General features: G+C 36.9%; 1 protein-coding gene across 1 annotated transcript; it reads right to left on the bottom strand.

Annotated features, from left to right (window-relative positions):
- Window positions 1–412: 412 nt before the first annotated feature.
- Window positions 413–13,548, bottom strand: LOC137402514 (SUMO-specific isopeptidase USPL1-like). Its single transcript, XM_068089016.1, has 8 exons — window positions 13,432–13,548; window positions 10,491–10,642; window positions 9,508–10,366; window positions 7,368–7,507; window positions 7,066–7,235; window positions 6,600–6,725; window positions 2,504–2,679; window positions 413–1,526 (listed from the first exon to the last, which is right to left on the bottom strand). Exons 2-8 carry the CDS (start codon window positions 10,638–10,640, stop codon window positions 565–567), a joined length of 2,583 nt encoding a protein of 860 aa, XP_067945117.1. The 5' UTR covers window positions 10,641–10,642; window positions 13,432–13,548; the 3' UTR covers window positions 413–564.
- Window positions 13,549–14,703: the final 1,155 nt, after the last annotated feature.

Genomic DNA, 14,703 nt, shown 5'->3' on the forward strand with positions numbered 1-14,703 from the left:
TGTAAACGCATACGTCGCCAGATATTACTACGTCGTAGATCACAGGCTACCGCATATCTTTAAGGCTGACTGCAGTGCAGTAACACTAGTTTGTAAGGACACTCAATCCTCAAAGTGAACTTGGGGAAGTAGTCACACATATTCTTTATCATCATTACTATGCAACATAACAAGTGGTAATGCGTTGAGACTAAGAGTTGTCCGTACATGCCCCTATTTACAAGTAGTGCTGAGTCTTGCATGGATGGGATACTGTGCACTGTAGCACAGGCTCTACGTTTTAACCAATCGGATAGAGTTGAACTGCTGATGAGGATGGAATAACCATTAACCATGTAGTGATGGGTTGTTGTATATTACCTTGCCTGTGTTTGGCACGACATTTTCACAGATAAGAGACAATATTTTTGAACAGCTCAAATAGAGCCATGAACATGTATTCAAAACAGAAATGAATACAAATATAAAATCATCTTTGGAAATGTAAAAATTATCTAGTGATTGCAAGGGGGCTGGCATCGCATCATACATAGCTATGCTCAGTATAATCACAGTGTAAACACGCTACCAAATATCTTGGAGTAGCTCTTCTAGCGACTGCATGCCATCAGACGCTTGCACAGTATTCGATGCGCCCTGAGCGGGAGATGTGTTTTCTGAACAAGCGCTACTAATAGGGTTGTTCTTAGTACTTGGCACCGGAGAAGGAATTATTGGTGATGTCTCCATGCCAACTTTAGGAACTCGTTGCCTATTTGGTAATGGAGTTGAAGAACTTTTTGCATATGACAGTCCTGTGAATTTTACCCTTTTTCTTTTAGACTGCTCCGACTTATCCTCAATCTGTCTTTTGGACTTTGGCACGTAGGCTCCGAGTGAAGTACCTTTTTGCTCTTTATGTTTCCTCAATAAAGGCTGAACCATGTCCAAATATGACTTGGAGGCTGCACTGGTGGTTACACGTGATGCTGATGGCAACGATTGGGGTTTGTCCACAGTAGGAGCTACAGGGATAGACTGAGCAAAGGCTGACATTATTTCTTGGTTGGAGGTTCCACTGGTAGGCATGACGGCCTGAGGCACTGAAATCGTTTGGGTGAGATTTGAGAACTTAGGCTTTTGACTCGAGCCAATCTTAGCACTGAGCAAGGGGATAGCCTTTTTGTTCTTTACAGGCTTTCTAGATGTAATGGTATTATTGGTCGCATGGACATCGCTCGGAACCAGAGGCTTTCGCAACTCGGAAGTGAAACTGCCAGGTAATGTCTGCATGGAGTCAGATTGATTAAAGCTTGGTGTCCTACCAGAGTCGGTATAATTTACATGTGATTCAACGCCATCGGCTATTGAACACCAGATACTAGATGTCGAGTTCAAACTGGACGGTTCACATACACTGTGAGTAACTCTTCCTGATTCAAGGGCCTCCCAGAAGACTATATGTATATTATGCGCTGGAACTAGAAATCTTTTTGTAGAAAATTGAGCGTACTGCGACCGGAGATCATCATAACACATCCAATTACCTACAATGACAAACATGAGTTTTTACTGATAACAAATTCACAATATATGGAAATAGTTCTTACTGCCCTAGTAGTTAAATCTTCAGAACAAAAAGAAAGCAAAGTGACAAAAAACACATAAGATTTACAAAATCACCGATAATGCTTTCGGCCATTGCTGATAATAATATGAAGCAATATCTCATGCCGTGTCACATACAACAAAAATACCTATAGGGCCTACATTCTGACATGGAAATAGTTACAAATAAGCAGTTATAAATAAATAGACACGCAATAAACAGTAGTTTATACATAGTGAGCTAGTTAGCACAGAACCACATGCAGTCTAAAATTATAATATTAGTTATCTGTGTTACAGTATCTAAAAAAAAACAGTTTAGACTGGCTTGCATGTTAATCTTCTCCATAATAAAGCAAATGCTGCGAGTACATTAGAAAATGATTAAATTCACAAATAATCTCCATTTTATAGCCTTTCATAAACAACCAGCTAATCCAACAACGCTAGTTGGTTAAATCTAGGAGGCTCGTAAGCTAATAGTTGGCTTTTTTATTTGTTTGAATAATTCACGTCGACTCCATCTTGATGAAAAGCTGATAGAGCCACGGTTTTATCAAACATGATAGAACCAAGGCTATTACAAAATTCTCTGATGCATGGAAACCGCGGAAAGGTTAAGAGCAAAGTGGTGAGAGAGCACTGTGCCATACCGTACTGAGAGAGCAGAATACTGTACCATACCAAACAGAGAGAGCGTCAAAGCAGTAGCAAATTAAAAATTATGTTCAGTAGGGCTGACGGTGAACATGTTAATTGTTCAAATTACATCGATATGAAAGCAAGATCTGTTAACTGTTAATTTATTATAACATTTACTAACATATTCAGGGTAAACAGTTAGATGAGAGATTTTAAGCTCAAACTAGTAATAACAACCATTATTTATACAAGAAAGGACGATATCTTAACTTACCAGCCTTCCCATTTGTCAGTTGACGCTGCCAGAGCACAAAGTGATTTGGCGATGTTCGATATTCGACGACAGCTGTCACGGCATAGCTCATCCCATTACGAGATGTAAAAGCTAATGAATCCATATCAGAGTCCTTCATGCCGTCAACAAAGTGAATCACCAAGTTTGTCGCTGTCCTACAATGAGTCATCGGAACCTTCATAGAAACTAGCCTGACTCGCTACATCTACCTGACCCGCCACATCTGCCCGACCCGCCACATCTACCCAACCCGCCAGATCTACCTAACCCGCCACATCTACCTGACCCGCCACATATACCTGGCCCACCACATCTGCTTGACTACTAAGATACAAATTTATGCTATTGAGTGTCAGAGTGATTCCAAACCAAACCGCCATAAAACAACAGATTTCTTGGATGGTTGAGCTCCAAAAAATATTGCCCGCAAACTACATAACATATACGAAGTTACCACTACCAAATCTGTGTGACTAATTACTACCACTAGGTTTTGACCTTTAAGACTACACAGATTCTCAAATCAGATGAAGGCTGTTTAAATTAGAGTTGCCCCGATTTCAATATCGGAATCGATATGGGTGTTAAGTATCTGAATCGGTATCGGCCGATCTTTTCTTAAAAAATCGGAAACTTCAGATACTTTTTGCAGATCAACTATTTAGCAGAAAACCGAATTTTAGCCTGCTACACTAATAAAAAAATCATTAGCTGCAAGTTCCTTACTTTTACCTAATGAATTCCAGGCCTGTCACGCAATCTATTTCATGTCTATAGCCTGATAAACATCAACACAGCTGAGGAATCTTTTGGCTTCAGTCAGGACATAATCACCAAGTGTGGTACTTCCCAATTACAGCGATATGATTTATTGCAGCCAATCACGAACAAGAGACCAATGATAGGAAACAAGAATGCGGTGTAACATTTCTATGTACTAGCATTACGAAAGTAATTTGAGCAGTCGATGCATAAAGTTATCTAGGTATCTCTCTTGATCCTCATGATATGATGTATCATTTGCATTGCATAAAATAACCTCAGTGGCTTATCGGTATTTAGCCTGTCCTCCATCATCTGTGGCAAGTAAGTCCTTCAGTACGATTGGCTACATCGCTAGTGATGGAAGATAAGGACATCTCGCTGAGATAATTGAATCACTAACGGTAATTTAGAGAAACGTTTATTTGCTCTAAACTTGTACCAGTGCATCAGTTCGTTCAGCAGTAGAAGACAGACTTCATTATCACAGAGAAAACTGTACCACTAACAGTAATTACCATTATTAATAGCGGATTACTAGAAACATGAACTGTTTCGTTACTAGATGCACGGTATGTCAGTATGTGAATATATATATACATGTATATCTTTTTCCATAAATACAAACAAATAAATACATCAATATTTATACTTTCTTTGCATTATATTTGTATAATAAAATTAACAATTATCTATGCAACACAAAAGATCTGAATCGGTATCTGAATCGGATTATTTTTCGATAAGAATCGGTATATCGGATCGGTATCTGAATCGGCTGTTGAAGTTAGAAACGGGGCATCTCTAGTCTAAATGTTGTTTTGTTCCTGAAATGCTAACCAAGGACACATCATTTCTTTGGTTGCTGTTGCATACCCTAGGACACTTATGTATTCGCGGCATCTAACTTTCGCGTTTTCGCGGCAACAGCCTCTCGCGAAAGTTTCATGAGCGAAACTAAACTATCATAACGAATGAGCGAAAACGCGAAAATAAATGGCTTTCTTCATTGATATTCACAATAAAATCGTCATATTAGAAATGCAGGCAATTTTCGTGTGTGGTTGGCTCATTGGGCAAGTTTTGCTAAACTCATTATAGCTAATACACCGACTGAGCAGCTTGGCAAAACAAATTAAGATAATAAATTTTTTTTGGAAAAGCCTAGACAAATGAAGAAGATGATGATATTAGTTTAGTCATTGAATTTGTAACTGATGAGTATGACAGTCTGGTAGGAAAAGTCATAAAATTGAATAATAATTATTGTGGTGATGAATTTTACCAACCAAAAGCAATAACAACCCGGTGCCATGGCCACCGCGGCACCGCGTACTATAAATACTTGAATTCTAATATTGGTACCAATCAGTCACTGCGGCTTTGACGTCATTGATAGTCTAGTAAACAAATGGCAGCAAGCGATCAAATTACATTATTGATCTAGCCTACACATTTCTACCTGCGGTTCACAAATACAAACTACCGTACTTTTCGGACAATTAGCAGCTACTTTTTTCTGATGATTTGAGCCATGCGGCTTATAGGTAGGCCTACAAGGGTGCGGCTAATCACTGTGGCTTATTCTGTGGCTTTTTCTTTCACCGCTAGGGCATCTCCAATTAGTGCACTTTTAGCTGTGAAAGAAAATACGAAACAATGCCTCACGGTACTGTCCCGTTAGGCACTAAGTTAAAAAGCGTCGGATAATACGAAACTGTGTCGTTCTGCACTGTTCCGTTTTAAATGTCGTTAAAAAGCACAGCCCTTAGTTCTGCGGCCTATAGTAAGGTGCGGCTTATGTATTGTTTTATTATCGTTTTTGGAAAATAAAGCACATGTAGCTTATATAGAGGTGCGGTTTATAGTCCAATCAGTACGGTAGTCCCAAATTGAAAAATATTTCGTACCAGCGAACTGGACCTGAGGAATCTAATGTTTGTTCCACTGCATTTATTTTCACATCACTATATTTTCGCACTCATCAGAGCTGCGAAATTAAGTTCCAGCGAAATTTTACTCTGTATGCTACTCACGAAACTAAATACTAGCGAAATATAAGTGTCCTAGGGTACTCTAATAAAATTAATAACTATTTTTTTATACTGACAACCATTGTAGATGGGAATTGTGATGAATTCATATTTGCCTAATATCAAAAATTGTTATGACATACACATACAGTATCAGCGTCAGGAACTGCAGCAAAACAGTCTTACTGACAAGTTGCATCTCACCAAATATTGACTTACTGAATACCCAAGGAGAAAATATCTTATGCACTTGTCTATTCATCAATACATAGCCTAAGGTGGCCATTTTAATGGTTTGAATATGCTGCAAAAAATTAGAGTTGATTTACAAAAAAGTCACAGGTATAGAAGAGGCTGCAAACTTCAAACATGAAAAATTTTATTGATTTTTTTGATCAACCCATTTTAGAATGTATTAAATATAAATAAATCATTGCTTGAAAACATGAGCTTTATATGAAGAAGTTGTGACAAAAGGGAAGAAAACTCACAGAAACTCACTCTTATAGTTTCCACAAGAGACTGCGATGAAATAATAATTACAACTTTGACTACCATTATACTAACATAAGTACTGAAACAATTAAGTTTACAAGTGAAGTTTAAAGATGGCACCACAGAACAGCTTAGACTACCTATAAACAGTGTGTAGTCATTTAAGTGAAGAGCTGGTCTTTATCAGTAGGGATGCTTTTAGATTCTTTATGTATAGAAGATAGGCTAACGGGGACATGTTAAGTGATACACATAAAGGGTACACGTGAATAGGCAAACGGGAAAGGGTACACATGAGGGGGTACACGTGAGGGGGTACACGTGAGGGGGTACATACGAGAGGGTACACACGAGAGGGTACACACGAGAGGGCACACACGAGAGGGCACACATGAGAGATTGCTTGTTAGTGGTGTACACATAAAGAGTACATGTGAAGCATTTAGATCCCTATCAGGTACTTCTCACAATTTTAGGAGCATTATTGCAGTTTTTGCATTGATCAGATTACATGAGAGTATGCGATAATCAAAGTGAGTATGGTCCGATGAAAATGAACAAGCGAAGTGCATGCATGGCAATGCAAGCACTTCTCATAGCACCTCATCGTTCAGCAGAGTTTTTAGGCCATCTGAGAATTAGTTTTCTTGTAACAACGCACATGAATACACACGCATCTCCTTTAAGCAAGAAGCAGTAACCAGAAAACTATACAGAAAAAAGTTAAATATTTTAATATGGAGGCTGTTAGCGAACCTGCTGCACTATTATCCTGAAACACTTACTTTTGTATTTCCAATCGGCGACACTGATTTGGAGCGAGGCACTTAATACAATCTTTGGTGTGTACCATTTGTTGATTCATTTTGAATTCAGAAATTTTTGGGAATGTGATCATCACCTCTCTTTTCCTAAAATGCAGAAAATGGTATTCACTATGTGATAAAACGTAGCGAAACAAGAGCTGCTACACTGAAGTCTGTTCTACTCGAAGAATTTCTAAAAGTTGGCTAAATAGATCAGTGGCTAGATTCAGGAGTCCTAGCCGCCCATTTGAAGATTGAAATCCAGACGAAGCATATGTGCTTGTGAAGATGAACTGAACCTACCTTGCTGATTTAACAAAGCTCTGGGAATGTGCTCGGTAGACGAAAGTTAAAAACCGGTAAGTCATTATACATGCAGGGAGGTTTTACTGCAACCACTGAACTTGAACCTAATGTCAGCGTTACATGACGAAATACTACAGACCTGTCAATCTGTTCATGATGACAAGAGGTGCAGCGTGTGGACCAAGTGAACTCAGTGAGAAAAAGCTTTTCCACACTCTTGTTTGAGCCAACGAGAAGGGGGAAGGCGAAGACAGGGCTATCATCCTTCCCTCGTTCACACCTCAGTGTCGGCTCCAGAAACTGCCAGAGCTGAAACAGAGACACCAGATATAGACATAAATACTTGGAAGAATGCATGTAAAATAAGGAAACAGAGCAGAGTTACAGCATACACCGGCGTCTGTCACAAAACATTTGCCTAACAGTACAGGTAAAACTCACCTCCTCTCGAGCGCACTCCAGCTTTATGCCAGACAGGTGAATCTTGCGTTTGGCGGATGATATTTGTTGACTAGAGAAGGTTGTTGAGCTAGCAAGGCTGTCCAAGAGAAGGCTTGGTGTGTCCATGCAGTAGCCACCACCTAGAATGTCATAGGAACAGCCTGTCAGCTTCCGCTGCACATGCAATGCACACTGCTCTTGGAAAATAGATGCTAACAATTTGCTGATAAGATTACATGAGTGGCAGTGTTGTTCTCCTACATATCAATAACATACTTCCTATTACTAATATTTGATAGAAACATCTGCTTGAGCTTGTATAACAAGATATGAGATGCACAAATCCTGTCCATGTTAACAAATTATCAATGCTGGCAACTTGAAAACAAGGCAATTCCATTCACATGCTTGACCAAATTAAATAGATTAAATATACAAATTGTAAAACAGCAAAAAAAGAATTATTAAAACAATTTCCGAGCCTAAGCAATTGATGTGATATCTACACGACTGCAAGCAGTTCAGATTCAAACTCTATTGGATCCCATGAACATTTGTAGATAACAACATGGAATGATTCTCCCTCTATTACGCATGGCTACATTAAAGCCTTGAAGAGATAGAAGAATCAGACAACACCGACAAAAGAAACAAAATAGTGAGTTTAATTCACTTATGGAAAAAATATAGCTGATACTTTAACAACAGCAAGCCTCAGGGTGCAATTGACAATTATACAGAGGATTTACTACCATTAACTTACTAGAGCCAATTTAATATAAGAAACACAAAGATTAAACAACCATATTTGAGCGTTTTTGATATGTACACATATTGTTCATTTTAGCAATGAAACACTGGATGCAACATTGCCAGTGGGTAAAATAGTTGACAAGAATTAATAATTATTTGATAAAACGAATGTGAAGATTTTTTATAAGCTCAGAACTCATATTGTTAGATGATTATCCTAGTTTGTTTATCATTATGATTATGTAATAGTAGTGAAATATTATAGCTAGTAATAGTGAAGAGAAATTCAGTTGATATATAAAGTTACAATTTGCTATTTGCTATATATATAGCAAATATGATATGCATAGTCGCAGCAATGCTATATATATATATAGCATTGCATATATATATATATGTTACAATTTGCTATATACAAATGTAGAGCACACCCATCAGGGCTGGTACTGTAATAAAACTACCGGTAGTACAATCTGCCTAAAATTAAAACATGGCTTTCACTAGAAATGTCATTCTTGTACATGAAATGAACAACATTGCGCCCTCAGCCCTTTAGAGCTGCTATGATAGAACAGTGGATGATCTAGACATGTTCCCTATAACAATAGCCGATTAAAATATCTAAACGCTCATGTGATTCTGTGACTATGACATCTTTTGATGGGGTATTTGAAAAATATTGTACTGACAAGCTTTTTTGCTATCTTTATTTCAATGGCCTTCAAGAACAAACTGGCAGTTTCTACCATTTTTGGAGTATGTTGTAATTTTGTAAAGATGACTTTGTGCTCATAAAATTTAAAACTTGACAATGAATAAAAAACCACAGAGCTATTTATAAAAAACAAACTGACAGTGTTCACATTTCGTCTTGACATAAAATATTTGCACAAGAATTGGCGTAGTGAATATAAGTACTTATGATGCGACTCCTAACTTTTCTAGGCTTCAAACTAAACATAAGCAAACCTCTACTTACTATCACTCTACAAGAAGTAATTGCTATAAGATTGTGATCAGATGTTTCTCAAAACATTTTCAGTTTTCCAAATGAAAAAAAAAAGTTAAACAATTAGAAATACATGTAAAATGTAAAAATACAAACAACAAAAACCATAAACTAAATTAACCAAGCTTCACCTAGTAGAAGTTTAAGAGTGTTACGTCACAGACTCAAGGCTAAAAATTTGATATGTAAACTCAGTCAATCAAAAATCCAAGCTAAAAAGTTCCCAAAAAGTGACCCTGGGAACTTTTTTAGCTTGGAAACTAGTCTTACCTAGATATCAATTTGTCCTTAAAACTGTAGCAAGTAGCTGGATAACATCGGCCATTAACCACCAGCCATACTTACAAGTGATAGATACAGGCATGTTTGATTCCTCACCTCTCTTTACTCTCAGCTCATCTGATTCTATGACCGTATGCAGAAGGCTCTTATTGCCGTCTTGCAAGGGTGCTATCAGCGCTTGAGCTTCGTCGTAGGCCACAAGAAGCTTCTTTATTAGGCTAGAATATGATAGTGAGTCTAAGATACTCCTCAGAGACTGGTTGTAGCAGAGGTTGGCCAGAAGCACATCTAGCCAGCATAAGGCGTCTATGTTGCACCAAAGCATTACATAGAAATATTTGCTAGAGTGATTAGTCACAGCTGATGCGTGATGAGATGGGCTGAGAATAACTTCTCCCAGAGGCTGCTTTGAGGTTGCTGGCCGACTAGGCAAGTTTTGTGGAGATGCATCAGACTCGTGAGAAGCACTGGGCGAAGGAGAGTTATAGATATGTTCAACTAGTGAGGGATTAACGGTTTTACTAGCAAATGGATGAACTGATGATGAAAAGGTCTGATGATCATCGTTTCCTTCTGAACTGCAAGCTTGGCAGTTTTCAGCAACAACTCCCATTGAAATTGTTTGACCGTCTGTTGTAGAACCGGGCAAAAATCCTTTGTGATTACTAGGAGGAATATTTGAGCAGTCATCTAATGACGAAGTTAAAGAAAGATCATTGTCTAAGGAAATTGAAGTGGAAGATAACTTGTCTAAAACATCACCGGACTTTATAGAGGTCTGTTGACAATTGCTTGTAGACAACTCGTCTATACTGATTGCACCAGTGAGATCCTCACCGGGCGAAGTATTGTATTCAGGATTGGTTAATATAGAGTTCAAAAAATCATTAATATCATTTTGGTTGGCTGAAATATGTGAGTGCACCTCCTCTCGTGACTCTGCTGTGTAACAACACTACAAGAGAAGAATAAAAGTTGATTCAACATGTAACAAGGTTTGAGTAAATGAAACAGTAAGATGAAACGGCAAAAGACCACTGAATAAATCATCTGATACAAACAAGGAGTTGTATACTGACCACATTGTTGTCGCAGAAAATGACACTGCTGTCCAGACTGACACAATATTCCTTGAGAAATCCCACTCTGGAGATTTTCTTGCACTCCGGGCAAGGAGCGATAGTCTCTTTAGTTGCAGCAGGTCCAAGTGTCGCCATAACAGCTACCATCTCTGAAAAATTAACTTATTAGTCAGGATCCGCACAATAATAATCATAAACTAAACAAATCTAGAAGGTATTAGCTTAGTTTAGCTAGGGATTGAGCCATTTAAAAATATAGATTCTTCTACATGGCATGTATGACACTAAAGGGCGAGTGCCGAACTTACAAGAAGGGTAAAGAATAGTAAACTGAGGCCCTCAAACTAAGAGTTACGTTGAGTAAACAACTTTTTACTCTGTAGTCATCATTTTGAGTGAAGAGCGAGAGTTTAAACAAGAGCCTCAATCAATGGTTAGATACAGCTCTTAACTTCGCATCTCACAGCAAAAATGAAATATTTAAACATTCTAAAATAATAATGTTTGTGTAATACTAAAAGCATTAAATATTTATTAAACAAATATTAGTTAACAAATTGTGGCATGAATGCAGTCGCATGGTCAGAAGACCATCACTCAGTCTCACTTCACAGTGATTGGTTCAAAGCTCAACTGTTTTTCCCCTAATGATAGTCAGCTGGGTGGCTCTTTAGTTATGCAACTCATTCCTTATTTGATAATGAAAAAGTGACTGGCAAATTATTCCAAACATAAAACAAAAGAAAGTGTTGTATGGAAGCTGAAAAGTGCCCGCTTGAAGTACCGCGTAAATCAAGCAATTGTTGACTACAATAACAATTATTGCAGTCATTGATGAGATTGTGTTCACACTGCAGAAGGTGGATAAAAGAGCTTTAGCAGTCATGTAGCGTATTAAATGCATTGCACAGCATTTTCATGTAACATGGTGTTGGTACTAAAACAAAGCTTGGCTACCAACACTCAGGTTTCCAGGTTTATATGCAGCTGTTAGCTCACCCCACTTACCCTCCGCAATCACAAGCTCCGACTGGAGTTCCATGTTTTAGAACTGTGGTGTGTGTTGCAGCATTTGCACGTGCTGTTCACATAATGACCACCAGTTCTACCGATAGAAAACTAATTATTCTAAAAGACTGGAATTATCAAAAAACTATAAACTAATCAACCGTTGTCTCATAAACTTTCTGATATATCTTTAACACTGATTAAGCCAGCAATACCTAGATAATAAAAGCTAGGCCAGAATTGCCTGACATTCATAGTGTTGTACTCCAAGATAATGTAGCCCATGACTAGTGAAACAAAACTAATAAATATCCAAGAATGCTTGCACAACCAAGCCATTTATTAGATAGATAGTTTCTGATATCTTAAAAATCGTCATACAACATACTCTTTACTTGTTTTCAAAAGCCTGTAAATATTGTAACACATAAATTGAAAACAAGATGCCTGCATACGTGATGCCCCATTATACTGAAAAGGAATGATTGTAAAGCTAAATTATTAGTCAGTAGTGAGAGTCAGGGTTGGCTAAAACAAAAGACTTTCATCCAGATGAGTTTCTCTAACTTAGGGTACTCCCACAACACAGTTGTTTTCTTTATTGATAGGCCTACTTCAGCAATCGGGTATTTAGGTTTTCTGACACTCATACTAAGAAATATTCGTGTAATTCTTGCAACTCAAGGTTCCAAACTGAGTTGCAAAATAACTTTACAGCAGACCAGGTAGTGGATTACTTTTGATGGTAATATTGATTTCTATTAACCAAACCATAAACTTTAACGAGTTGCAGTAGCAATATTTGCATTTTTAAAATGTCGACATAACACTGCAATTAACTCATTCTAAGAGATGAAGTGAAGCCTACTGCTTCATGCGGTAGAATTTCTTTGCATACAGTTACTCCATTCACTGTTTCAAGTACAATGCAGTGAATGCAATATGTGAATATTTAATGAAATCTTTATCACATTTGATACGCAAGATATCAATAGAAATAGTGCCATCCCCTTCTGTGACAAAAAAGTTTTTGTCTTGCCAAATAAATTCTCAATTTGATCTAATCAGCTTATAATGGAATTACTATAAATCGGTTATGAGCCGAAAAATCAAACCACAATAGATACTGCTAAGGTTAGAGGTTCTGTGAGGTTTCTGACAAACCTCACAAAAAGAACTGGCTCCAAGGGTTTGTTATAAACACAAATCCTTAGAGATGTTTTATGTTTACGACAAACACAAATCTCTAGGATAATTACAAACAAAACGGCCAATCAAACAAATTCCCTACCGTTATAAGGTGCAATAAAGTTAGTAGCAATCGATTGTAGAATCGATTAGCAATCGATTGGTAGCGATCGATTGATTGTTTTCAAAAGACGAGTGTTTTGGTCTAATAAAACATTATTTAAAACAAAGCTACAACAGCACTAAACCAGTGCGCAAAGCTACTGACATACTGCTTATCATATGAATTGTGCGGGAGACCTGGATTACGTGCAGAATCATAGATTTTGAGTATTACTTTGGTCCAATATCTTAAAGAGCATGTTGAACGCTATTTATGGTTTAATTAATTACCTTAATAATATATACGCACAGCAGACTCCATGATATATAAAACATTTCAGCTGCACCAAAAACAAAGTTTCTTCACAGTGCACTATTACGAAACCCTCTTACCGTTTGAAAAAATTGATTCTTATTGATTACATTGTATTGGACAATTATCGGTCGCTATTCCTTATTAAATTTAAAATAACTTTGCATCATACCGGTATGTTTACAGTGACGAATCTGTAAAAGCGTGTTGGGCTAAAATACCTGATGTTATATAAGTAGCTACGATATATGGCAAGTTTGTCAGTTAAAATATATCGCACACAAAGGATTAAATACTTAGAAAGTAAAAGTATATCTGTAATAGTACCAGAACGTTTTTAAAGCAGATTTTTCCAGAAAGAAACAATCAAATTTCGTTATGCTCAATCTATAACGAAACTGAATGCCGATTCGATAAACTATATAAGAGAGCACACCATGTCGTTTATAATGCGAACATTAGCAACATGGCGACATATAGCCTAAAATCTTTAAGCTGCAAAGACCAAAACACAAAGAATGGTGGATATACACTAAGGTCAGAGATATTTTCCAGTTTTTTCAATCTCAAACTAGTTCGCTGTTACGGTTGCTGAAATTGCTAGATTGTAAGGCTTGTTGTGTGATGGAATATAAGGCTATATGAAGATAATTTTTTATCTGATAGTTATAATTGGGCTAACTAATTTCAATAAACTAATTTTTCTTAGAATATTCACAGCGCTCGCTGTTTACTTTAAGCTTTTAGTTTATCATATGCTGGTAACAATTTTGTTACATCTCATCACACCTCAATAAAAAAGGTTACGAAAGAGTAGACCACATTACATTGTTACACATGGAGACATGAGGTCTACAGTCTCTGTTTTTTATGCTTAATTAAGGTTCAAATGTTGTACATACACGTAATCGTAAAGTGCCTTGTCAGCTATCAGAACTTAATAAAAATAGGTATGTTTTAAGTTATTTTTGCTGACTAAATGTAAACTTAAAACTACATGTAAGTACATGTAATGCAGTTTAAAATTGAATGCATCACTCATTTCAAAATTTTAAGACCCAAAAGAAAAAACGGTAGTCAGTTTCAAAAATTTATTAACTATAAAATGTTTAATTTATTTATTTGGTACATGGTAGGATTTTCAGAAAAGGTACACTTGACAACCACAAAAAAATCTGCCACATGTCTTTTAAAGATTTTTCTCTTAATGACTAAAGATTATGGTCATAAGATCATTTAGACCAGTCATATCCATCAGACCTGGAAAACTGAGTTCAGTTAAAATTGCGCATGCAATAAGAGCTATATAAGACCTTGCCTATTAGTTACATATATTTGGCCAGCTTTGATAGGCAGTCAGTTTCAAAATGAGATATGGTAGCTATTGTGTAAGTATATTATTTTTTCATAAATTTACCTCAGAGAAATAAGTTTTTTTTCAATGAAATGAACATTTGTAGTTGAAGCTCGGAAAGACTATTGATTTCTAAATATTTATAAAGTTGCTTGAGCAAGACTGTGACCCCCAAAAAATTCTTGTTTCTTTGCTACTAAGTGACAATTAACTTTATGATTCAATAGAAGTTTTTATCAACACCC

This window comes from Watersipora subatra, chromosome 1 (assembly GCF_963576615.1).
Source record: "Watersipora subatra chromosome 1, tzWatSuba1.1, whole genome shotgun sequence".
NCBI classification, from domain to species: Eukaryota; Metazoa; Bryozoa; class Gymnolaemata; order Cheilostomatida; family Watersiporidae; genus Watersipora; species Watersipora subatra.